Consider the following 26201-nt stretch of genomic DNA (forward strand, 5'->3'; position numbering starts at 1 on the left):
GAAGCTCGGAGGTGAAGGAATGTAAAGAGGTCAAACTCGGAAGTTGAAACAGACACGAAATAAACAAAATCCACCAGTATATAAAGATAATAATTACAAAAGTTAGAAGTGTGGGTCAGAAATGGTGAACCCCAGGTCTATGGGAAGAATTATTCCTGTAGGTCTTCCTAGAGGAGGTAGAAATGTTTTACTTGAAAAAGAAAGAAACAGGAAACGAACCCACCTCGCATTCCGACCCCTGAGTGCGGGTGCGCGAACGCAGTAGATCAGCTCGGGAAAAATAAGCAGATTTGGGACGTTTTCTCAAGTGTTCTTTGCAGTGCAAGAGCTTAGAATGTGGTTAGTTTTACACACCGACTCCCTTTTCCATAAACTCTTTTAAAAGGTGCCTTACTTCTCAAGGTTAAATCACCTTTGTCAGATTCTTTAAACCGTGTATCGGACCTCCTGCGCTTGGTGGGGAAACGGAGGCGAACAGCCTGGGCGCCAGGAAACGCTGTGCAACGAATAGAAGAATGAATGAAACCCGGCCTGAGAGCTGGAGACTGGGAAAGACGCAGGAACATTCTCTGCGCTTTGCGAACGCGGCGAACTGCAAACTCGAGACCCCGGGTAACAAGCAGGACTTCAGAGACTGTCTCTCATAAATCCCAGCACCTGTGAACAGGTGCGGTTCCGACTAAGCGGCCCGGGTCTGGTACCAACTAGAACGCAGCCAGAAGAGACGTGGCCTGCCTCGAGGGGACTTCACAGCGATGCCGTCCACGCTGCGCTGCCCTCGGCCAGTGGCTTCGAAGGCCAAGCTGTGGTAGCCCTGCGGCGCACTTGGTGTTCTCTCCCCGCCCCGCCCGCACAGGGGCTCGCCTAGCTCTGATCCCTAACCCAGGGCCGAGTCGTTTCCTTATCTAACTGGACGGATCTCTGCAATAAATGGGAAAATAACATTAGGGGAGGATAAAAGAGAAAAATAGCTGACTAGAAAAGTCACAAGGGTTTCGCGGAGAGATGAGGGCGCGGGCTGTTTGGACTGTGGCAGGGCTGTGGGGCCCAGACTGGGAGCGGCGCAGAGCGGGACCGGTTTTCCGGGGCTGGCAGCTGCCTCGAAAAAGTTTCCTGTGGAACGCTCGCCAGCGGGGGCGGGGGCGGGGGCGGCGGGAGGGTGGGGGGAGGCCGCCGGGGGCCGGCTCGCAAACCGTTATAGTCCTTCAGCACCTCCTTCGGCCAGCGGCCCCCCACGCCCGCCTACCCGCCGCGCGGCTGCCCACCTGGCGAAGTGACGCTGCACCAATCCCCTTCGAGCTGCTCCCGGCCCCCCCCCCTTGCACCGCCCCCCTCCCCACCCTGAAAGAGGCGCACCCTGCCGGGGCAGACGCTGAGCTCTCGCCCGCGGAGCACCCGTCTCGCTCCTTGGTCTCCGGGACCGACGCTCAGACTTCTCCTGTCTTAGCCAAGTTCACTTTCCCGCCTCTCAAACTCTGCGTTCCCTCCACCCCTCGCTCTTTCCCCTCTACTGTCCCCTTCTCTGTCTCCCACGCCGCAGACCCTGGTTCCCCCCTTTCTTTCCCTGGCCCCTTCCCCTCCCCTCTTCTCCTTCGACTTCTGTCCACTTCCACCTCAGAATCCCCGGAGCGTGCCTAGCTCAGTCGCCCGCTCCCGTTCGGCTCGAAGCCATGGCGGGACCTGGGGGTTGGAGGGACAAGGAGGTCACGGATCTGGGCCACTTGCCGGTGAGTAGAAGAAGCCCGTCGCCCCCCGCAGTTATCTCTCCTGCGGGTTCTGAGCATCGAGGACGGGGACAGACATCCGCAAGGCTAGCTAGGCCAGAACTTCGATTGAGACCGCGAGTGCGGGGAGGGAACCCCCTGGAGCGGGCTTACAGTAAAGGCGCCCCCTGGGCACCCAGGTCGCTCCAAAGTCAAGGAAAGGCAAAGGGCCAAGGCCTGAGGTGTGGTGGGGAGAGGTGGCCGTTGGGTGGTGCGGGCCAAACACAGCGGGACATTTTCTAAATGTAGCCCGTTTGGTCTAGTAGCGCTCTGGTACTTGTCCTACCCAACTCAAGAAGAGGCCAAAGAGCGCGACGACGCATGGCTTCCTAACAGCACTCCTTTCTGTCACCCCGCCACCCTGTCGTTTTCTTCTTCTTTTGCCAGAAGAGATGCCCACTCTCAGTGTGACCTTTCCTTTTAGGTGATTGCGGGCCAGAAAATTGGACTCTCACTTTCTAATCGTTACTTTGGAAAACCTTATTCTGCCAGGGCACTAGTCCCAACTTAGTATTTCGGGAGTGAAAGAACTCGACGCCGCTTGGGGAAGAAGTGAATTCTGCACATACTCGATTTTTTTTTTAAGTATTGCGCTCACTCGCTAACGAGATTTAGCTTTTGCTGGTGGTTTTCATTTGCGGATTCTCCTTTTCCCGAATACCCAGCTTTCCTCCAGAGTTGTAATTGATTGGTGAGCTATTATTGCCACCGTTATTAGTAGACTTATTATTTTAGCGGCGCCGTTTATTTCATTGGCATCTGGTTTCTGGCAGATATTGGATCCCACCCAAATCCATTTTTCAAGTTCCCTTTTTTAGATTGGCATTTCACTCGCATCCTCTCTTAAATGCGAAGGGCCCCTGTACACTCTGAAAGGGAATAAGCGTGCACCATGCTGGAGTGATCGCCACGCAACTGTAGTTCAGAGCAGTGGCCTGCTTGCTTTGGAAAAAGCTAAATATTAACCTTGAGGTTATAGAACTATTCAAAGTCGCAGTGCCTTATTTTTATGCATATTTACATTTAAATGTTGTCTTGTTGATGATAGCAGAGGGCTGTCCCTTTCAAAAATGGGGCATTCCCCAAGCCTCACCTGTATAATTTTACACTAAAACGATGTGAAAGGGGAGGTGGTGCACATGATAATATTTTAGCAAATTGTTATCAGCCTTTAAAAAAAGGAGTCTCAATATAAACATGTTGAATTACAGATATTAGCATTGTGGCTACTGATGAAGCTTCATAAAATAAAGAGAATTTTTAAAAGCTGAATATTTTTCCACTATGCGTTCATGCAGTGTATACATGAGATTTCTGGAATATGGAGGCCTCGATTGGTGGTTTCCTTTCTGAACAACCCTTTCATATTCTGACTAGATTTGTTCCCAAGTAAAAGTGTAAAACCAATGAATGAAATGTTACACTCCTCCAAAATTCTCTGTGTATGATGGGGGAAAGGGGGGGGGGAAGGACACTAGGGCAAATATGGAAACCACACATAGGCAAACTGAAATAAATTCTTTTTAAAATTAACTAAAGGGAAAATGGGAAATACCTCCTAGAAATGATAGAGCAAGGAATCAAGGAATTCCAAACACAAGGAGAAAAAGGAGAAAAGTTTTGATTGCCACAAAAAATGGGGGGAAATGGCCCAGACTTACTGACCCGGTCATGGCCCTGGGATATAAGAACTTGGTGAGAGCCAAGGAGATAAGGGGAAAGTCTGCAATCTTTACATTGCAGTTCAGTGAAATATTAGTTTTCTGGGTGTTGGTGGGATGTGGAGGGTAGAAAGATGAGGTTAGTTTTTAATACAGGAGTAAGAAGACACAACATATTGGCATTGCTCTTTGGCCTCATTTTACAGACTTCGTGAAAGTCTCAGAAAGTCCTCAATTTCTAACAATTTCTAAATTTCTACTATATAGGAGCCATTTTATATCTGGAGATGTTCACCATGTGAGCAGATTATGCATATTTCTCCCCTCTCCCCAAACATCCCGATCTAAACCCCAAGAAATCTAGCAGAAGAGCGTGTCCTTTAGAATTTTTTTTTTTTTTTTTTACATAGATGCTTGAAAAGTTCACCATTGCTTTGGTCACTGAGGTATCTTTAGTGATTCTGGATTTCTTTACATTTGACTTATTTTCTAAGCCGCTGAAGATAAAAGAGTAAATGAAGAGGCCAAGAGACTTCTAAGTTAGCTCTTTGGAAGTCTGCATTATGATGTAAAGGAGAGATGATAAAGCAAGCAAAGAAAGTTGCATATGGTGAGATCCCTTGTGATAATTATCCTCAATAGGATATATATGAATGTCAGAAAGCTGACATCTGTCAACATGGAGTATAGTAATTTGACAACAGCCAGATAATGAGGGAGAATTCAGATTTTTGGAGTTTCACATTGAGGAAAAATGAATCTTGCAGAGTATAGAATAATTAAATACAATTAAATACAGGTCTAGTTTAAGATTGGTATATTATGTCCTTTCTAGGGCTGGCCAGCTAAATGACCACAAGACATGGACCCTTGAGAGAGGTCAGGCTGGCTGTGCAAATTGCAATTTAAAGAAAGTGGTAGAAGTGTATTTGGAATTTTTGTTGTTAGATATTTTTAAAACCTAAGGAAGTAAGCAAAATTGAAAGCTTGGGGAAGCAGGAGTGGGAGAGGGAATTGTAAAAATTTTTTGCATGATTTCCTGAAGTTAAAGATGTAAAATAAAAGAGTGAACAAACGTAATAACCAGAGACTGACATTTTCTTTGTTCATTATTGGGTTATTCTCATTTTTCCATTTTTCCTGACTTACTATTGAATAAATATTTCCTGTAGGTGACAAAACAGAAAAGAAAGTACAGAGATGTGTGGTTTGTGCTTCCTTTCTAAAAAAAGAGTTGCAAAATTCTTATGTTTTATATACATGTGTGTGTGTGTTTCACATTGCCTGCCAGCAGCAATACGTGGGGAGATTTATATATATATATATAACATATATATAACATATATATAAATAATATTATATATATATATATATATATATATATATAACATACACACACACATATAGTTTTTTTTCCCCTAGTATACATATGTCACTCAATCCTTGGGACTGGAAACTATTTCATCTCCAAATCTGGCATGTCTTTCACTATGATTGTCCCCTTTGCCTTCTGTGCCCAGTATGGTAATGACATTCCTGATTGCTGTGGCCTTGGTATTTGACACTGCCATGTGTAGTCCTAATCTATATTGGGGTCAGGATTAGACAGGCCTGGAGGACAGTAGCGGCAGAGGTGATCTGAAATAGCACATGATCCAAAAAACTATATTTGAATTACATTAGGTTTATATTTAAATATAACTGCCAGCTCTCCCAGTCTTCCACCACCTGGAACAAGATTGCTTTCCACACTCAGTCATGAGAACCTTCCACTTTAAGTCCCTTAGCCCCTTACTTTGAATCAATTATATCTTCTGGTCAAGAGAATTGAAGTATTCAGCATTTCCTCCATTAGGTATTCTAGAGCATCACCTCAACATGATATTGTACTTCAGTCTGTTTTCTCAGTCTTTTCTCTCCCTAATTTATAGGGCAGGAAGTTTTATGCTAGTGCACCAAAACAGTGCACAAGGATCATCTTGGATCTTGGGACCCATCCACAGAAATTCTGATTTCATAATTCCATGGCTGGAACAAGGAAGCTGTATTTTAAACAAGATTTCCCACATGAGTCTCATGTAGGGGGAGTCTGTACAGTCCACAGTTTGAGAAACACTAGTCTAGAGGAAGAGATTTTCCTCTCTAAATTTTCCACTGAATTGTGAAGCCCATTCTTCCAAATATCTCTGAAACTTACTCTGGCACTTTTTGTGTTTCTGCCCCTTTCAGGTTCTTTCTCCTTAAAGTCTTTTTGTAAAATCACTATTTCTAATATTTTAAACAAAAGAACAATAGCCCCTGCTACTATTCCTTATAAGCACTGTGCAATCTCTTTCCTTCCTTTAGCTGTCTGACTACTCTTTTACTGCCCTAAATCTGAAATTTATTGCTACCTATGTTGACCATATATTGGTTCCCCTTTGTTCTTAATTTCTGCTGTCTTTGGTTCTCTGCTATCGAATCTCTTTCATGACCAGCAGACACTGCCTTCTAGTGGTTATTTTTCTTCCTGTTACCCCTACCCCCGCCCTTAATAAAATGACCTATCAAGGTGTTCATTTTTGCCGCCTTATTGACTTCAGAAGACAGAAACGACTCCCCCAAATTCTGGATTTCATGGGACAACCAGACTAGGACTTTTAAATTGCAGGAGTTAATTTAGATACATAGAAAAATATAACAAAGTATAGACTATTTGCCCAACATTTGTGGTTCAAAAATATTTGAAAACTTAGAATTTTAGTAATATCTTTTGAGAGAAACTTTCCACAAATTAAGATTCCTTGTTAACTTATTTAAAAAAAAAACCAAATGGAACATTGAAGCATTCTGAACTACAATATTCTCTAAATTGATACAACAGTCATAAATATAAAGATCTTTCCTCTTGTTTTCTTAGCTCCAAGGAATAGGGCAGAGGAGAGAAACAAGTAATCATAGAGACTCATCTGATGAGAACTTTTAATTTCACAGTGATAAAAAAAAAATGTTGACTTCTCAGTGCTTCCTTCCTTGGGAGCTCAGAATAAACTTTCTCTGACTGTAATTCAGTGGAAAATCTGATATATGAAATTGAGTAATATTACCATAGTAATTAGCATAGTTCCCCTCCTCTTTTTGCCCAGTATGACAATCATTTAGTCTTAAAAGATATTAGTGTGGATATGGGAACCAAAAAAAATTGCGTAAGACTAATGAAGAAAATACTCTTAGAGTAGATGAATAATAAATTGAGCTGCCTTTAACAACAGAGAAAAAGGTTTTAAAACCTTCTTTTATTAAATGTGTATATAAGGATAATTAAGATGTTTTGGTAATGTGTGAGCAGGGAAAATTTTCTAAACAACATGAATATGGCCTCCAAGAATTCCATAGGCATTTTATTGTCCCGTTCATTTTCTTGGTGTCTTTTTTGAGTAAGTAGATGCCTGAGTTCAAATATGAGTATGATACATATGTTATTTAGCACTAGAAAAAGGATTAAAGAAATTAAACACTGTGCTCACAGATTAAGAAATTAAGTTTGTTCAGATAATACGTAATTTTTTGATATATGGTATCATTTTTTAATTAAAATACAGCCTTAACTGTAACAAAGAATGGTTTACTAATAGAAACCAGCTAACATATTTCTTTTGACAGATGATCAGAGGCTGTTTCTCCAGAAGTCATAATGTCTAATATAAATTCCTGAAAGATCTGCTTTAAAGAAATATTCAAAATTCATAGTCTTCAAGCTGAAACTTAGGAACTTCTTTGTTGACTTTTTCCCATAAAATTTTCAAGGAGTTATAACAATAATAATATGCTTATTATCGAGTCCACTATAACAATCTAATTTTACTTTTCTTGAATGCTCAAAATTATCATTTTTAAAAAAGCTTCTGTAATTTGGTTGGGAGTATGGTCCCTGAACTATTTTCTTATAATGATACTGTGCATATTGTGACATTGATTTTAATGATAATTTTAAGAAAGTAGGCTACTAACAACTGTCATATCAATGCATTGGATACATCTGGATTTTAGAATGTAGGAATCTGACTTTTTCCTAAAGAATTTTAGAGCAAGGAAATCACCTAACACTGCACCTTTATTTTATATATGTGAAAACTGAGTCCCAGGGGGAGTAAATAACTTACATAAAGTTATATAGTTAATTAATGGCAGAACTGGGGCTAAAACTTCAGTCTCCTAACTCTGTCCAGTTGAATACTTGTTGACTGAAGTAATCCCAGAGCTGTGTCTTTTTCCTATGACAGTTTTGCTAGATTACACAAATATCACACCAGTTTAAAGGAGTCTATAATTTCAGTCATATACATCTCATTTACTCAATAGATTTTCTGTTTAGCCCACATTTAATCACAGTGATAAAAAAAATTCTCAAACAAGGTTAAACCAAGTTTATGTGTATAAAATGTGCTTTCTATAAGGCATGTCAATTTCCAAGAATTTGCAAGTGCTTCTAATACTTTGTGTGTAAATTGGCATATACTCATACTTTCTATATGTTTTGCTAAAATAGCAAAATAAGCTGCTACAGTAAAAGTTTAAATGGTGATAAAATTCAAGGAACCACATTTTGTGATGAACAAGCAATGAATGTCCATATTTTAAGGTAAGGAAACAATGTTTAAGGATGAATATGGAAACCTTAGGAATCTGTCAATAAACATGTTATATTCTGTCTCCTGTAATGCCACATTTAGGCTTAAGACACAGAAAATATCACCAGTGATTTTGTGCCATAAAAACAATCGGCCAATGTAAAGATTAACTTAAAAACAAACAAAAACAACCCTGTCTAGTTTTTTTAAAAAAAACAATGCCACAATCTCGTTTTTTTATTCACATTTAGTAGCAATATTCTTTAAGAATTACTTTTATACAAACAATCTAAACTTTGTATCAAATATCCACTCAACATTACATATCTACTCAGTATTACCATTGCTGTATGGTAAACTTTCTGCCTGTCTGGTTAGCATTCAAAAGATGGATATCAGAATATTTCAATTGCAGATAAATGAAATCATTTCTATTATGATAGCCTTTCTAATTACGAATATGTCTCAATTAGATATAATTTTACATTTCACAGTTTTAAGATTAATTGTACAACTACTTAATGTTCACATCATTGCTTCTTTTCTATAAATGACTATACTCCATCCAGGGAGATTGTGACAAGTCTGTTCTTTGGTAAATGACACTAGGTTCTTCCCATGGAAATTCTAAGGGAACAAGGCAGATTGAAAATACCATTCTAGATAGTTTAATGCTTGGCTGCTTTTCCAAGAAAATAGACTATTTTTATTTTACATTTTTCCAGGATCCAACCGGAATATTCTCACTGGATAAAACCATTGGCCTTGGTACTTATGGCAGAATCTATTTGGTAAGTGGAGTTGCGTTATGTATTCATTCTTAGTGTTCTAATAACAGCAGTGATTATAAATCAAAACCCTACACTGTAAATCTAGTAACACCAAAACACACTTCACTTTGAGAGAACAATCAAGTTAAGATAGCTCAGTAACAGCTGTGAGAATTATTACAAAAGGAATGGATTGGAAAGCTATAGTGAAACACGAGATCTAAATACTATTAGCAGAAATTAATACCAGTCACTAAAGGAAAAGAGAACTAATGCATTTAAGATGTACCCGAATAGAAATATCACTCATTTTATATTATTATGTCCATACCATTCTAATTACTCACATTCAGCTTTTAAACTGAATGTTACAAAAAATTTCCATAGCACTCTATATCATACTATGTACATGAATGTGCACATGTATGTGATAGCATTTCCCAAATAATTTAACAAGAAAATATCTGCATTTGTTTAATGATTTTTTATTAAGCATAAAGTATATCTCAGGCACTGTGATACTCTTTGGAGATAAAGTGGTGAACAAAATAGACACTCCCTGCCCAATGTGTGAGTGATTAAATATGTGTGTATGTGTGTGGAGAGTGAGGGGGTTGGGGTGGCACATATACAGATAAGCCCATGAATAATTGTATGATTGCAATTGTAATATATTTTCTGTAGAAAAATTCCTAGTGATATAAAAGCAAAGAACAAGGAGGCTTGATTTAGATTGAAAGGTCAGCCTCCCTGGAGGAATCACTGGTAAACTGATACCAGGAGGACAAGTATGAGATAACTATGGAAAAGTATGGTTATGGAAGATGATGTTGATGCATTCTAGATAGAGCAGGGGCAGTGTTAAGTGCCAGATTGGAAATGGGGGTTGCTTTAGTGGCCCTATCATCCTGATCAGGTGCCTTCCCCCACTATCTAATATGGTAAATAGACATTTTCTCAGTCTTGTATAATGTTCTATACAAATGCAGGGTTCCTCTTCCCCAGGCATTTCCCTCAAAATCCAGTTCATTGTCCCTAGGCTGATCCTTACTGTAAACTTACCACAGGTCCTCTACATATGGGTCATGTATAAGTGTCCTGGAATGGGTCCAGGGGAAGAGGCTTCTATTTCAAAGTTGCCCTCTGCCTGCCAAGCCTTGTACCCTTAGGGCTGCATCTGCCCACAGAGTTTCTTTTTAAAATTCATATACCCAGGTGGGGTGGGGGAGATGTTTAAAATTTGCACAAAGGTGCCTAGTGCATAGAAGTTGAGTAGTAGAAATAGCATTGTGGAAGATTGTTAAAGGCAGAAAAACTTGTTGTGTATAAGGAACAGAGAGAATACCAATAATCATGATAAAATTATCTCAAACCATTTTGACCTTACCTGTTAACAGAAACAATAAGCTATGGACAGTGATGTGATACAGACACACATATACTATTTATGTTATCTTAATTGCATTCAAGACTGAATGATTAGTTAACATTTATGTGATCTAAGCAAATTTTGCCACCTTATGCATAGATACCTACACTTTATACATAGAAGTTTCTCTATGCACATTTACGGTCTCCATGGATATACACACATTTTAATTCCTAAGATGTGTGTGTGTGTGTGTGTGTGTGTGTGTACTTGCTTTGATTTTAAGATATAGAGCTCTCTCCACCATCAGATATTAGGAATAAAAACCTCAGTTATGTAAGGCAAAAAGCAAAGGTAAGGTTAGATAACATAGAGGTGGTTTCTTATCAGCAGTCATCAGAATTGTGATGCTATAAAAAGAAGAGGGTAAGAAGGTGAGTTGTGCATGATAATTCTCTTTTTTTAAAAAAAAACTAGGACTTATTGAGGTATTGATTACATTTGGTAAAATTCATCCTTTTAAGTGTACAATTTTATGACTTTGGACAAACATGTCCAGTCACATAACTACCACCACAATCAAGATTTTTCAATATTCATCTTAAATTACACAGTATACCTTCAAGTAATATTCTACCACTTCACTATGTGGTGTCCCAACTTGTGTATATGGTTATGGTTGTTATATATTTTGTTTTTATGTGTGATGTAAACCTACACTACTGCTACTTTGTTCCCTCTACTCAATACTGCTACTACTTTTTATTTAGTTAATTAACTTTTAGAGCAATTAAAAAGAAAATTTATATTTATACTCACTTGAGATATTTTTGGAATCTTCATTTCTTCAAGTAAATCTGAGTTTCTTTCTGAGTATGATATTCCTTAAGCCCAAAGAACTTGCTCTGACATTTCTTATAGTGCAGGGCTTCTGGTGATGAAATCTCTACCTTTGCGTGAAAAGTCTTCATTTATCCTTCATTTTTGAAGCATATTTACACTGGATATAGAATTGCGGGTTGACAGTTACAGGTTTTTTTCTTTCAGCACTTTAAGAATAACACTCTGTTGCATAGTTTCTGAAGTTGGTCGTCGTTCTTACCTTTGTTCCTTTGTGTTTTTCTTCTGGCTGCCTTTAAGTTTTTTTCTCTTTAACTTCTTTTTTCAAAAGTTTAAATATGAAACGTCTAGGGATTTTGTTTTTATATTTGTCTGGTGCGGTATTTACCATCCTCGAGGTTCTCTGAGCTTCTTGGATATGAGCTTTAGCTCTTCTTTGTGCTTCTGTGCTCCAAAGATTTCTTACTCCATGCTCTTGTGCCTCCCCTAGTGGTACATTGCTATTGCTTCTTACTAAGTGCTTGTCAGCTTGGTGGGGTAGGGCAGGGAGTTCTCTGTTTTCCTGGTTCTACCCAGGCTTAGGCAAGATCCTGTGCCTCTAGGTCATGAGAGTAGGACTTTCTTACTTCTCCTGCCCCTCTATGAGTGATAGGACACTTCTAAATGGTCTGGGCCCAGGATTAATTCCTGCCCCTCCCCCAGAAGTAGAGGAATTAGTTTTCTTTTTACATTTTCCCCAGTATTTTAGGTCTTCATCTGTATTCTGAGGAAAACAGGGTTTGATGACCTTTCACTAAAGCTTAGGGCTTTTATTCTATAGTGGGGGAAGAAATTGGATATGGTTTCATGCTCTCTCATTTTGCTATAAGGACTTTTTCTCTCCGCCAGGTCGGTAACATAAATCCATGGGGGAAAGCCTGTGACTGTGTATAAATTCCTCTTGTACCAATGTTTCCTGAGAGTATTGTACTCTTTGGCTAGCCCATATTTAGCCTTTAGCAGTTCATTAAAAATTCAACTGAATTCTTTATACTAGCTTCTATGGTGATCTTGTCTTCCCTCTGTAGCCAAGGTGAGCCAGTGCTCATGTCTAAGCTCTCCCTGCAGGTAGGTACTTATATTTTTTCAGACTTCAGGCTGGTGGGTTGCCTTGAGACCTCTCTCTGGGTTCAAGAATATTTATGATTTCATAGATAATGCAGCTTTTTATTATTGGTAGTGGTGGAAGTGGCACACCCTCATCAGGAGCCAGAAGCTCATGTCAATTTCTTTTAATTGAATCTTCATGAAGCATCTACTATAAGCTACATCCTTTACATGTTTATAATTCCTAAGAATTTTATATGTACCTATTCACATCCAAAGATAGAGGACAGATCTTCAAAGTAGAAACCTCTGTGTTACAGAAGGTGGATAATTACAGGTGCTTTGTTTACATTAGACAGACTTTCTTTTCTACCTCAGATTTATTTCCTTCTGTAAAAAGTTTTGGGATGGTGGCATTTTGTAGCAATACCTCCTTCATGAAAAACAATCTTGAGTATGTAGTAAATGCTTTAAAAATGTTCATACCTGGGAATTCCCTTCATGGCTTGGTGGTTAATGAACCCGACTAGGCTTCATGAGGATGTGGGTACGATCCCTGGTCTCACACAATGGGTTAAGGATCCGGCGTTACCTTGAGCTGTGGTGTAGGTCACAGACAGTGCTTTGGATCCTGCATTGTTGTGGCTGTGGTGTAGGCTGGCAGCTGTAGCTCCGATTTGACCCCTAGCCCAGGAACTTCCATATGCCACAGGTGTGGCCCTAAAAAGCAAAAAAAAAAAAAAAAAAAAAATTCATAGCCTTTACACCAATAATTACACTTCTGGAAATTTGTGATAAACATCAAAAATGTAGAAAAAAATAAAGATATTCATTTTAGCAGAAAGGTAGCATATTGTGGTAAAAAGTAAGCCTGCTTTGGAACCAGACAGACCTAATTCAGTGCGTACTAGGCCATTAATTAGCTAAGACCTTGAGCAAGTCGCTTAACTTCTGAGTATAAATTTTCTTATTTATAAAATAGAGTTAATAATACCTACCTTGCAAGATTTTATAAAATTTAGAAACAATGCATATAAAGTACTTGGTACCTGATAGCTATCTTTAAAAGATAGTTACTGATATGATTATTAATGTTCCTATTACATATAAAAGACAAATTCAGCAAAATCCTAAATAGTAAAATATAAGATGAGTTATCTTAACTCAGTCAATATATCATTGTTCTGAAAAGCAATGTTTATGAAGATATCTAGCAGCATAGAACTATGTTTAAGATGTTAAATATTGCATGTTTTTATATATATTGCATATATAATATGCATATTTAACAAAATGCATATATATATATTGCATATTATGTATTTCATATTTTACAATATACTGATTGAAGCTATGTTAAAACTTGCACATGAAAAATGTTGAATTAAAAGGCTAGAATAGGGAGATACTGGATATACTTTTCTAGTCTATGTTTTTAAATTCTATATTTATAATGATTATAATGTATTATTTAGGTAAAGAACATATGTGTGTGCATATGTATGTATATTAAATGTATATACATATATATGCATGTATATATATATACATGCACATATACATATATGTGTACATGTGTGCATATATATACATATATATACACACACACACAACCCAAATACTGTGAACAACAAAATGGAAGCATGATACCATTCAAAATTAATGTCGGAGTGACTCATAGAGTCCTTTGCTTTTTCAGCACTGCCAACCACATCCCCTGCTGGTGTTTGTTTTGGTTAAAGTCTCTCCAATGTCTTCCAGCTTGTTTCCAAGGCCTCGTTCTCTGGCAGGTTTCCAGCTGTCTGCTGAGGTCTGTGCTCGTTGAAATGAAGTCTGAGTCGCACACTCCACATTGTAACCCTTTTCCTTTCCTCCTTTTCCTTCTAATTAGATGCCCATCTTTCTACCCTCTCCTACCTCCTGCCAGTACAAACCTCACTTAAACTTGTGGGTTTTATTTTTCTCTCTCTTTTTAGGAGAAAGTACTGTTCTTCCTTTTTTTCCTCTAGTAGAGTTTTCTCTTAACCTTTTTAACAGTTTTTAACCTTTTTAACAGTTTTTACCCTTTTTACCCTTTTTAACCTTTTTAACCTTTTTTTAACAGTTTTCTCTTAACCTTTAGCTGCTAGTCTCATAGCTTAAGAATTGTCATTTGAATTGGAAGAATATATAGAATTTGCCCCGATGAGACCATATTAGCAAAAAGAAATTAAGTTGAAACTTGTTTTTTTTCATGTTACTATTAAAAAATTAAACAATTTCCCAAAGAGAAATGTACACAGGAGACCACAGTTATTTTAATGAAATATTAAGAAAGAGCCCAAAACCCTTTAGGATGGCTCAGTGGGTGGAAACCTGACTCTCCTATTATCTGACATTAAACTTATAAATTGACTTTTCTGGGCCTATTTCCTCGAATATAAAGTAAATGTATTTGACTAGATAATGTATTTGACTAGACATCTCCAGCATTTCTTCTGACTCTTTAATAATATACTAAGCACAGCGCCTGGAACCCAATAAAATGTAAATTGTTCTTATTTGTAATGTCGTTAGCATAACAATAACTATCTCATAGTGCTTTCACCACTTTGGAAAATAGAAGTTGATTATTGGCTATTCATTGAAGTAGTTCTTAATTTAACCAAATAAAAATGATTTTCATCATGTTTTTCCATTCTTGTCTCTACTTTACTACCTGGTAGCAAGACCTAATATTTAGCTCAGTAATTGCCATGTTACTCTTATCTAACACCTTTTTGTTACATGGAATACTAGTGGGGCAAGACAGTGAAGTGAGTCACCAGAATGAACCAGTTTGCCTTGAACTTCATGAAGTCTTGCTATATTTCTAACCTGAATCACCTATTTCCACATTGTCATTTGCAGATGGTGAGGGCAGGAAAAAGAGCAGGAAAAGTTTCAATGGACCTATTTCAAGCAAAGGAAAAACTCACCTGGAATGGGGTGAAACAGTTGGGTCTAGAGCTTAATTGTTCCATGTGCCTAATGACTAGTTGCAACTCAGTTAATGCCGGTGGAAGGAAGTGACTGGACCAAATATCTTATTGTTCTAAAACTTAAAAACATACGTTGGGCATAAGTAAGCATCCATCCTTGAGAGATATTAGAGCAGTCAGCTGCCCCTTGGTACTCAGCAGATTAAGTCAGATATAGAGGGTGTGGCATTACAAGCACAAATTCCCGAGTTGCTTACACTCTGGAAGTGCATTGTTGAATATGGAAATTTCTTTTTAAAACACTGTTCCAGTGCATCACTGTTAAGTTTGATGGTTTTTTAAATCACTGCTGGACACATTGCTTTTACTTGGAAATTTCACCAGACAGGTGAGATTTAGGTTTACTAGTTATGTTTTCTGGATTTTAAATTGGGACAGGGAGTGGAAACAGAAAGACAGGAAAGAAATGTCCTCAAAGTTGATGACATAGAATTTATGATATTTTAAATTAAGTTTCAGAAACATGGTGCTGACATTTGGGTTGCCTGGCCACTAGGCCTATTGGATAGGGGCTTGAGTATTTTTCCTTTTAGGGCTGAAATTATACTGTTTATTTGCCTACCAAATGTCTAGCACTGTGAATGCTTTCCTTTTAGGTAGGAAAGTTTCCTCACATCCTTGCCATTTTGCAAATATAGCTCAATTAAGTCAGCCAACAAATATTGCTTGAGTGCCCATAAAGTGCATAACACTGTGCATTTCATTATACATTGCAAGCCTTAGAAGCAGGAGCTGAAGTTGAAGCTAAGTTGAGGCCACAGGCTTACTTGGTTGTTGTGTCTTCCTGGTGCAGTACCATAAGTCCAGAGCCATCTCTTGGTTCCACCTTCTTCCTGTGACATTGCTTCCTTGTGATTTTATGCCTCATATGTAGCGATTGTACTTTCTTAAGTAACCCTCAGACTGCTTTAGCTTAGGAAATATAAATTTATCCCTTAAATAGAAACATTACTTTGAATATTTAATTTTCCATAATGCAATAAAATAAATATTTCTTGAATGCTCACTGTGTCCCAAAAACTGTATTAGGTACTAGGTGCTAGTTAGAATGATCAGAAACCATTGGGGGGAGTGGTCATTTTTATTGATTTAGTTTTAGTAGACAGAAGGAAGGAGGTTATTTTCCCTATGACTGTACTTCTACATTGAGGAGGGAATGAAAAGAAAGGGAGAGCTAGGGGGAGATTGGGTAGAAGGAGAGAGGAAATAGGGATGTTCTTTTTTCCCCTAGATGTGGAAAGTCTACAGGACCTTCTAACTCACACTCTAGAGAAAAATTTTTTTCCTCAATCAGAGGGCTGAGGTTGAATATTTGCAATGGAGGTGAAAGAAGCAACGTACACTAAATAAAGTGAGACTCGGGGGACCAAATTAGCAGAGAGTGATGAGGCCTAGAAACCTTGGAGAAAATGGAATATTTCTATCTTGGCCATGTCATTTCTCCAACTGTGGACTATAACCCAGGTTCTGAGTTGTAGGTTTGTCTTTTTCTTTTTGTGTTGTACCAAAATTGACTTCTGCCTCCTGATAAATTTTGAGGGAGGAAGAAGCAATAGCATGATAGAAATTAAAGGTGAAAATAAAAGTCATATGTAGAATTTTTGTTCTCAAAGGGCCACAATTAAATTTTTTCACAACTACTCTAATCTGTTTAATAAGTTCACATATATATATGGGGAAAATTTGGTATGTTGAGGTCATGCAAATATAATGGTCTCATGTCTTCAGATATTTGATCCAGTTAATTCTATAAATGGGTTCTAGGAGCAGAAAAGATAAATTTAAATGATTAGAGGCAAATATATATTTCTAAACAAAAGCCAAGACTAATAAACCATAGCATGGTGGCTTTGGTCAGTGAGATAAAAGCATCCCAATTGTAATTTTTTTTAATAAAATATAAATCTCTGTGTGTAGGGGGAAATAATGTAGTTACTTTAAAATTGACCTACATAATTGGATAATTGATACTTAGCTTATACACTTAAAGATGTTTTTAATATATCAGTCCTAGGAAAATTTATGTGGATAAGCCCATTTTAAAGAGTGATAGTTTTTAGAGTAAAAAACTAATGTACTCTTTGTCTAATATGTTGAAAATCAAGTAATTTTTATCTTGCATATACATGCGCATATATATTTATATATACTGTATATGAATATAAATACATAGGTATATACATATAAACATATATATTTGTATGTATACACATGATACATACTATATACTTATATGTAATTATAATATATATTCTATATTCTATATAGTATTATATATATATGATTGCAGTCAGATTCTCAGCAAATTCAGTGATTCAGTGAAGGTGGTTGAAGTATCAAAAGTTCTTACTTTCCTTGATCTTCTAATAGTAGAACACTAAAAACTAGTTACTTAAGTCCTCTCTACATTTCATGAAACAGACACTTTGGAAAATAGCATCTAGGCAATTCTAACTCTTGAAAATAAGAATGAGCCCTAATTTGGTTTTAGGACTTTTCAACATTCTCCCATATTTGTGTATTTATTATTCATGTCTAAGGTAGTTTTGTGGGTGATGCCAAGATTGCATTTGGAAATTAATATGCCACTGTAGCTGTCTGGAGGTGCCAAACCAAAAATGGAAGCTCTTACATGTTTTATATTGTTGGGGCTACATTAAAGACAGGCTCTTATAAAGATGCCTATGAGTAAAATGATGCTAAAATATCAAAGAATATCAGAATATGTCAGCAGTTCTTTAACCTGTACTCTTATTTTTCTCTGCTCACCTACACTCAGGAATTTGTATTCCTCCTCTACCAGAGCATGGAGAAAGAGAGGAACAATGAAGCATAAATTGTGTCTTTTTAATTGAAGAAATAATAATATGGAGGTAGTTTATTTGTAATTTGTGTTGGAAAAACCATAAAGCTCCTTTTAGGTAGGTCATTTATAGGCAGAGTGAGTCCACTTATGACTAGGAAAAGGAGGTTGGGTTATTCAAGGTCCCCTGAGGGAAAAGAAGATTGATTATATTCTAAGCACTTACCTGTAACATTTTGTATAAATCATTAACTCTGAAGAGAAACAAAACAAAACAAAGCAAAACACCATCAAATCAAAAAGGAGACGTCTGAGAGTTCTCGGTGAAGGACTCCTTAACTCTGAGAAAAAATTAAACTAAAACTTTCGTTATATAGGAGTTCCCATCATGGCTTAGTGGTAACGAACCTGACTGGTATCCATGAGGATGTGGGTTCGATCCCTGGCCTCGCCCACTGGGTTAAATGATCAGGCATTGCCATGAGCTGTGGTGAAGGTTGCAGATGCAGCTCAGATCTGGCATTGCTATGGCTGTGGCCAGCGGCTACAGCTCTGATTCGACTCCTAGCCTGGGTACATCCATGTGCAAAGGATGCAGCCCTAAAAAGAAAAAAAAAAATGGTATATAGAGTGTGGGAGGGAAAAAAAGATGGAGGATGAAATGTTAAGTCACTTTAGAGATAGTGAGCTCCATGTCCTAAAAATTGCTAATATTCACTGAGTGCTTACATTGTGCCTAGTGCTTAATTTATATTGCATCATTTGTATCTGATAAGTGTTTTGAGGTGGATACCACTGTCGTCATCTCCCTCATCTCATAAATGAAGAAATTAAGGATCTAAAATTTGAGTTACTGAACAAAGGTAGTGAGTTGCAAAGTCAGGAGTCATACCAAAATTCGCCTGGCCACCAGGTCTTTGTTCTTAATTCTGCTATATTATATTCAGCTCAACAGGTACAAACCAGAGTCAAAAAGTACTAAACTGGATCAGCCAGTTAAAAGATATATCTGCTCAAATATAAAAGTTTACAGGAAACTGGTGAGGGGAGGTCAGTGATAAGGATTATTTATATGTCCCTCCAGCATATTTGTTTCCTTCACGATGGGCACTAAGGCACACACTAGTCCCTGGAAACTTAGCAGAATTCTAAAAGTGGATGGGGACAGGCATGTGGGCTTTATAGAATACTTGAAGCTGATGTCTGGAAAGCTCATGACCAAATCCCTACTCAAACCCCTAGAAGCCCTAGGAAGGCAAAGAAGTGCTGACTAAAGCTCTACTCTCTTCTGGTGAGGTAAGCCAGTGGTATTTTGCCTCAGTTACTGCTCTTACTGGGAACTCAAGGGAAGAGGGAAGCAACAAATCATCATTGAAAATCAGCACCTCTCACAGATGAAACAGAACCTAAGGATCTCCTTTGTGGATGGTTGGTTTCTGATTGGTGGGGACTTTTTAAATTAACAAATTAAAAAATAATTTGTTTATTTTCCAATGCACCTCTAGGAATATGAGTAAAATTATATATAATATAATTGTTCCCTTCATAAGAACACAACCTCTCCTACAGTCTCGGCTGGAATAAATTATGTGTAGGGGCTAAGTGGCCATAGCTTGGAAGGTTAGAGGCTGGTAGAGGAAGAGAGTCGAACAGGTAGATAGAGGAAGTTTTCTCATCAAGATAAGGCAGTGTCTTCTAGGTGTGCTGCTTAAATAAAATTCTTCTTATACAATCCCTTCAGATGGAGATGCAGGTTTCAAAAGAACTTAGAACTTGAGGCTTTCATTGTGGTTAACCTCTACAAGAATTTTGCAGGCAACCAAGTTCCTCCCACCTTGTCACAAAATAATGTGTTACAATGACAGTGGAAAACCAGCTATAAGCCTTGGAGAGGATGCTGAACGATTCATCAGTCTTTAACACGAGTTCACAAATTTCTTAAGGGGCATAGACCAGGACTTTTTCATTTTGGTTGTACTTCCAGAGCACTTTGTCAAGGCACAAAGAGCATCAGGGATATATGCCAAGCAAAAAAATTTGATGTAAATGTCTTAATATGTTTTGTATTGCCTAAATTCATTTTTTCCTTTTATTATCACTGTTGTCATTCTACGAGTAGGTATTATGAAAAAAATTAGGTGTGCCAAGAAAATCTATCTGAATCGCCTTTGTAATCTCTTTGGGACTAGCAGAATATCTTATATATGTGGGGGCTTGACACAAGTTCTTGTGGGGCTAAAAAGATGTGTGCAAAAATGACCCCCTTCCAAATGATATTTTAGTAAGGGCTCTCTGCAGATGTGCCTTGATGGAAAGGATTGACTAATGACACCCCATTAAGCCAATGCTGGAGACAGGTTGGCCTTTCAAAATTATACCACCTAAGTAACTTTCTACTCTGACTATTAAAAAAAAAAGGTGGCACTGTGTAGAGATAAATATTTCCAAAGGATGGAAATATTAGCCTTACTCTTTTTATTACTTTCAGCTGAATGAGTCATTTAGGAAGCTTGAAAGAGTATATTTTTTCTTGGGGTACTGTAGTTTGCTGTAGTGTTGTTGGCACAGCCAAGTGTAAGGATGGTTCAAGAGAGCCTCATACCTTCAGGAAGATGTCTAGAACATGTGCAAATATTTCCTGACTTGGAAGATTGGCAGCCATTAGAAAGAAAAACACATAAATAAGAGCCTACAAATGTCTTGCTTTTCTCAGCTTTCTACCCACGCTTGCCAGTTGCTGTAATGGGTTTTTAAACTACCTTAAGTTTTAGTGAGTTTCAAAAAATTAAATGCCCCAAAATGTTAAACTATAAAAGTTTTAGTAATATGGATTTTGCAGGCGCTACACTGATATATAGATATAGATATATATTTTACAGGCACTACACTGAGATACACACACACATACACATACACACATATACACATACTTACACAAACTCACCTTGGTTTCATTTGTTAGGTTACATTTCTGCTCCCCATGTCTTAGGAAGCTTCCATCAGTCAGGGACATCATACATCTATGCTTGATTTATACCTTTCCATACTTGAGCAGCATATTGTATTAAGAGATAGCTATATCATCCCTTCAGCTATACTCAGGACAGAACTAACAGATGGGACTGGAAAGGTGCAAAGTAGTTTAAGAGAATTGAAAAACAAAGTGGTGATATTTGTAGGGAGCCAAATCTATGCTTACTCCAGGCAGCACACTGTGAAAATTGGGTTTGACTGATTTCTTCACCACCACTACAACCCCCTCCAGAAATCTGATAGAATTGACTGATTATTTGACAGAAATTACCAAAATGTTTGTTGGCATCTAGTCGCATAGCCTTACTAAAATGGAAAATGGGTGTTTTAAATTGTATCCAAAACGCTTTTTAGAAGGGCCTTCTCAGACAGGTCTTAATGCTTGGACATCAAGGGAGGGAGATTAGAGACCCATAACTCAGTGTCAGCCTACCTCCCTGAGGCTCTTCAGATGGGATGCTCTGGTATGAGGCCAGAACTTCCCAGATTAACTTCTCCCTACTTCCCTTATATTTTTGGATCTGTGAGTGGCATGGGCGATAGGTGAGTTGTGTTGGGAGAGGGTTTATAAAAATCAATTCAAAAATGGCCCGTTAATTTATACAAGATAATTAATTTGAAGAAATAAACATCAAAGTAACTATTTCCATGATTCCATTGAGATTGAGTTGTAAAGCCTTCCTCACTCTACAAATGAGGAGAATTTGTATTTTTTTTTTTTTTGAGCAGGCAAGTAATCTGCCTTTCTACAGTAATTGCTAAATATAGTAATGTGCTCTCAACTTCCTTATAAACACTTATTTCTTTTGATTTCTGTTGGTGCTGTGAATTATATTGCCATTTATTTGCATCTTAGTATCATTATATACTTGATAGAGAATGGCAGTGCACTTTGAATGAGTTACAGTAACAGAGATTTAGTGGCTAAGGATATATCTCAAGTTTATACAGAAGCAAAAGCCACTTGAATCTTTAAGGATGGAACTTGCCTGTTATGTGCATTAAAACCTGCAGAATGAAATGTGGACCCACGCAACTTCATGTGGCCCCAATCAAACTTTTCATTGCAAAAAGGCTGTGAAGGCAGGGACTAGATAAGATAATTGTTTCTTTACTATCCCCTAAAGTAGCTCTATGTAGAATGACATTTTGTTTGTTAATTCTATATTTTGTGATTCTCTTTATTCAAATTTTATATCCCAGGGCCCTGATGATCAGATAGGTGAGAGGAGGGAAATAGGAAAAAAGAGAGAAATAGAAGGATGTAGCTATAGAGGCCACTGAGTACAAGTGTGTAGTTTTCTCCTTACTGAGTGGCTGAGTAGAGGAAAGAAGGACAGTTTTCTCTTTGACATACCAAGGAGATCATCTTGCCTGCTTAGTCCCCTGGGCTGGAGAAGAGAATCAATATCACTTTTTTTCTTACTCCAAAAGTGGAAGGGCACTGGGCTGGTGATTTAATTAGTCACTCTCCAGTTTTATTATGCCCAATATGGACCCAAGCATCTAGTGTGATTGCAGCCAATATTGGTCAATGATATATGTTTGTTTTGTTTTGCATTGAACAATCTTATATTATTCTGTTTTCAGGCCAGGGTATCACTAACTTCAATTTATAATATTGTTTCTTCACAGGAAGACCATTTGTGTAGTTCAGAGCCCCACTGCATGTAGTCCCTTTCTTTTTTAAAAAATTTTTATTACAGTTTGTTTATGATGTTGTATTAGTTTCAGGTGTACAGCAAAGTGAATTAGTTATACATATACACATATCCATTCCTATTTCCCTTACAGAACATTGAGTAGAGCTTCCTGTGCTATACAGTAAGTCCTTGTTAGTTATGTATTTTATATATAGTACTGTGTAAGTGTTAATCCCATCCTCCAAATTTACCCTCTCCCCACACACATTTTCATCTTGGGTAACCATAAGTTTGAGTTTGAAATCTGTGAGTTTGTTTCTGTTTTATAAATGAGTTATTTTGTATCATTTTTATTAGATTCCACATATAAGTGATATATTTGTCCTTATCTATCTGATTTATTTAGTATAATAATCTCTCTTCTTGTTTTGAGTTGTGAGTTAAATAATTTTGCCTGTGATACTGGGAGGTTTACCTTAAAGAAGGATATATAGGGCATGACTGACCTACAGTGCAAAATAGAAAAAGATTGCCAACAGAACTGTTTAAATCCAACAACCATCACATCGCACTGCTCCTTATTCCCTCAGAATGGTCCAGAGTTACTCAAGGACAACTGATAATCACAAAGGAAGAACGCTTCTTCAGATTTTAAAGAGATTCCAAAAGGGGTAGTGATGTAATGGAGGTGGCATTGTTAATTATGCCCTGTCTGGATTTGTTAAGAGTCCCCAGTAGAGAGAAAAATAGAGCCTGCAATGATGTCACCATCTCCCAGCTCTCTCTGAGGCTTCATTTGTTGGACCTTCTGCCATCATCAACTCCTTCTAGTCCTTTAGGAAAAGCAGTTCCTAAATAATAAGTGAGGAAGTCCATGCACTGCAGTGTACAGATACAAAATGAATCAGTCTTGAACTATTGCCAAAAATAATTCATTACCATTAAGTGCTTACTATATACAAGAAACTATTCTATATACTTTATAGGCATTAAATAATTTTGACCCTCATAGAAATCCCATGCAGTAGATTTTATAAATCGTGTTCTTGTTTTGTATATGATACTGGGGAATAGAGAAGTTAACCTGTGTTAAGTCATAAAATAAGTGGATAAGCCAAGTTTAAAACCAGATCTCTCAGGCCTGCAAAGCCTCTTTTAATAATTCTCTATAAAACTATGCTAAATACAAAAAGAATACCTTTCTACATGATATAGTTGGATCAGTGAGAACCTGGAAAGTGGTTCTACCAAGCCTCCTAGGAGTGTTTAGGATAAGGTGCCAGTGTATATAATTCTCCCACTTTAAGTAGAATTATTGTTTCCCTCCAATCAATTTCAGAGAGCTTTTTTGATAAAGTTAGAGAATTAGAGAATTATCTTTTCAGTCAGTTGACAAAGCCAAATTACATGGTACATTTTATGGGGAATATTAGAAGCTACATGAGAAATTAATTAGCCATTCATGAAGTCCCTGTTCTGAATAGTAAATATTTAAGAAGTGTTCAATTAAATTTTCTCACTGAGGGATGGCTTTTATTTTTAAGAATAAATTTTATGTAAAATCCTTCAACAGCAAAGTGTCTGGTGCACAATATAGGCTTTGGAACCAGCCAGAACAGAAATAAATTAGACATGCTATCGATATTGTGCTATACAATTTCAATAGGAAGAGCTCTTCTCTCAAAAAACTAGACAGTAGACACACTATTTAAAGGACTAATCCCTCTGATAGGACCCAGGAAGGTTTCAGTTTAGGTTCATAGAATAGATTCCAAGTAGTCAGCCAAAAATTCATGTAGGGACTTATATTAACACAAGTATGAAGTATACAGCTTCCATCCTTGTATAATCAAGTCTGTCTAGTCCCCTGCCATGCCACAGTAGGAGCATGTGTTTTGGTGTCACACAGATATGAATTTAACTACATGAAGTGAGTGACCAGGAGGCAGGTCACTTAACATCTCAAACCTGCAGTTTCACAAAAATATTGGGGATAATAAACCCACTATGCAGCGCATCTGTTATTATCCCCAGGAGAGAACATGCAAAAAGCCTTTCATCAAGACTGAAAGCACTACAAAAATGTTATTACTATTGAGAGTGCAGGAGTTGATGGAGGAATGCCTTTTTTAATATAAAAGTTTTTTTAATATTCACTAGTCAGAAAGCTGAGGCAAATGAGGAAGAATCAAACTCTGCTGCAAGACAGAGCTGGGAGGACTCCCTAGAGGTCAGATTATTTACAGATGATGAAACTCAAGCCCTGAGATGAGATGTGACTTGCTTAAAGTCAAATATCTAAAGGTGTAAAGCCTCATTTTGTTATAGAAATACCGTGTTCCTGTCCCCTGCTAACTCAAACTCAGTAGTTCAAGACTTTTCAGATATTAACTAATGCTGTAATTTCCAAATAGTCACCCCCTGGGTATGCCACTTCTTCCTAGGGAGCCGAGATGAAATATCTCCTTTTTCCCTCTCATACAAGATTATGAATAATTAAAATTGTGATAAAGTTTATAGTTGTAACTATTGTCTTATTATACCAGTGAAACTCTATTTTTTGAAATCAGAAATGACAATTCAAATGTACCTTCACACTCTTCTGAGTGACAGCTAGGAGTAAAGGATGTTATTCAGTTTACATTAAGAAGGCTTATTGGTATTTATCAAAATGCAGGGAGAAAAATATTTCATAAATCGGGCTTTAGTTATTCCAGCCTCTGAAAAAAGAATCCTCTATTTTCAGCTCATATCAGCCTCACTTTACGTCTTTTTCTCTTAACAAGTTCTTTTATTTTTGTTTTATATCCCCTCTCATTTTTTCTTTAAATACTAACAATTCTAAGTGTGGTAAATGACCTTGACTGCCATAAGTCTCTAATTTGGGGGGACAGAATCTGGAGAAATTTAAAAGTAACTTATTAGTTGGATTTACAGTCACTTTGCACCATGCTTATCTCCATATGCTTTGTATTATTATGTAAAATTTTGTGTAATTTGTCCCATATATATTAGATGGCGATGAACATTTGAAAGCACTGCAATCAAATGAAGGCCTGGCCTGCCTCATCTTAAAACATCTCTCTGTATTGTTCCTCATGGCCCTGTAGCAAGTCAAATAACCACTGATTTATGCAAAGGGGTGAGAGGCAGTGAGGAAGACAGAACGAATGAAAGAATATATACTCATGGTTTTCAATGTTGCATTTTTTTTTCCAGAGCAATACATAATTTGACATGAATTGAGAAACATTGTTTAAGCAGCATTGTGAGCAAAGGCAGAATCAGGCCTGGACTTCCTGCTTTCTGATGGAACAGAAAGCCCTGACTTCTGTATTTCTATGGTTCTCAATCAGGAGTGCCTATCAAAATCTCCTGGAGGAATCATTTGAAAGTGCAAATACTAAAGGCTCACTCTAAAAGATTCTGATTGGGAACCACTGCCTAGGTGAACTTAAGTCTACATGTAAACTAGAAATATCAGAGAGTGTTGATTACTTTTTCCGTAACTGGAAAAAATTAAGTATATGTGCTGGGAAGTTAGAGATTTGACTTAGTATGGTATGAGTTTCAGGAAAGATATCCCAGACCAAATATGCTTCC

The 26201-nt window shown here is 37.6% G+C and overlaps 1 protein-coding gene across 19 annotated transcripts in view; it reads left to right on the plus strand.

Moving 5' to 3' along the window:
• Positions 1–1367: 1367 nt before the first annotated feature.
• The window catches only part of NRK (Nik related kinase), a 128864-nt gene continuing 104030 nt past the window's right edge, over positions 1368–26201 (plus strand). For all 19 annotated transcript variants that reach the window (XM_085008031.1, XM_085008032.1, XM_085008028.1 and 16 more), the window contains exons 1-2: positions 1368–1727; positions 8760–8825. In XM_085008031.1, the coding sequence (XP_084864157.1) occupies positions 1671–1727; positions 8760–8825 (123 nt within the window). In that variant the 5' untranslated portion in view covers positions 1368–1670. The remainder of the gene's footprint in view (positions 1728–8759; positions 8826–26201) is intronic.

The sequence above is a fragment of the Sus scrofa genome, chromosome X, assembly GCF_054392235.1.
Source record: "Sus scrofa isolate SSC_HxYL_T2T_F1_AM1 chromosome X, Sscrofa_HxYL_maternal_Yorkshire_Landrace_v2.0, whole genome shotgun sequence".
Taxonomy (NCBI): Eukaryota; Metazoa; Chordata; class Mammalia; order Artiodactyla; family Suidae; genus Sus; species Sus scrofa.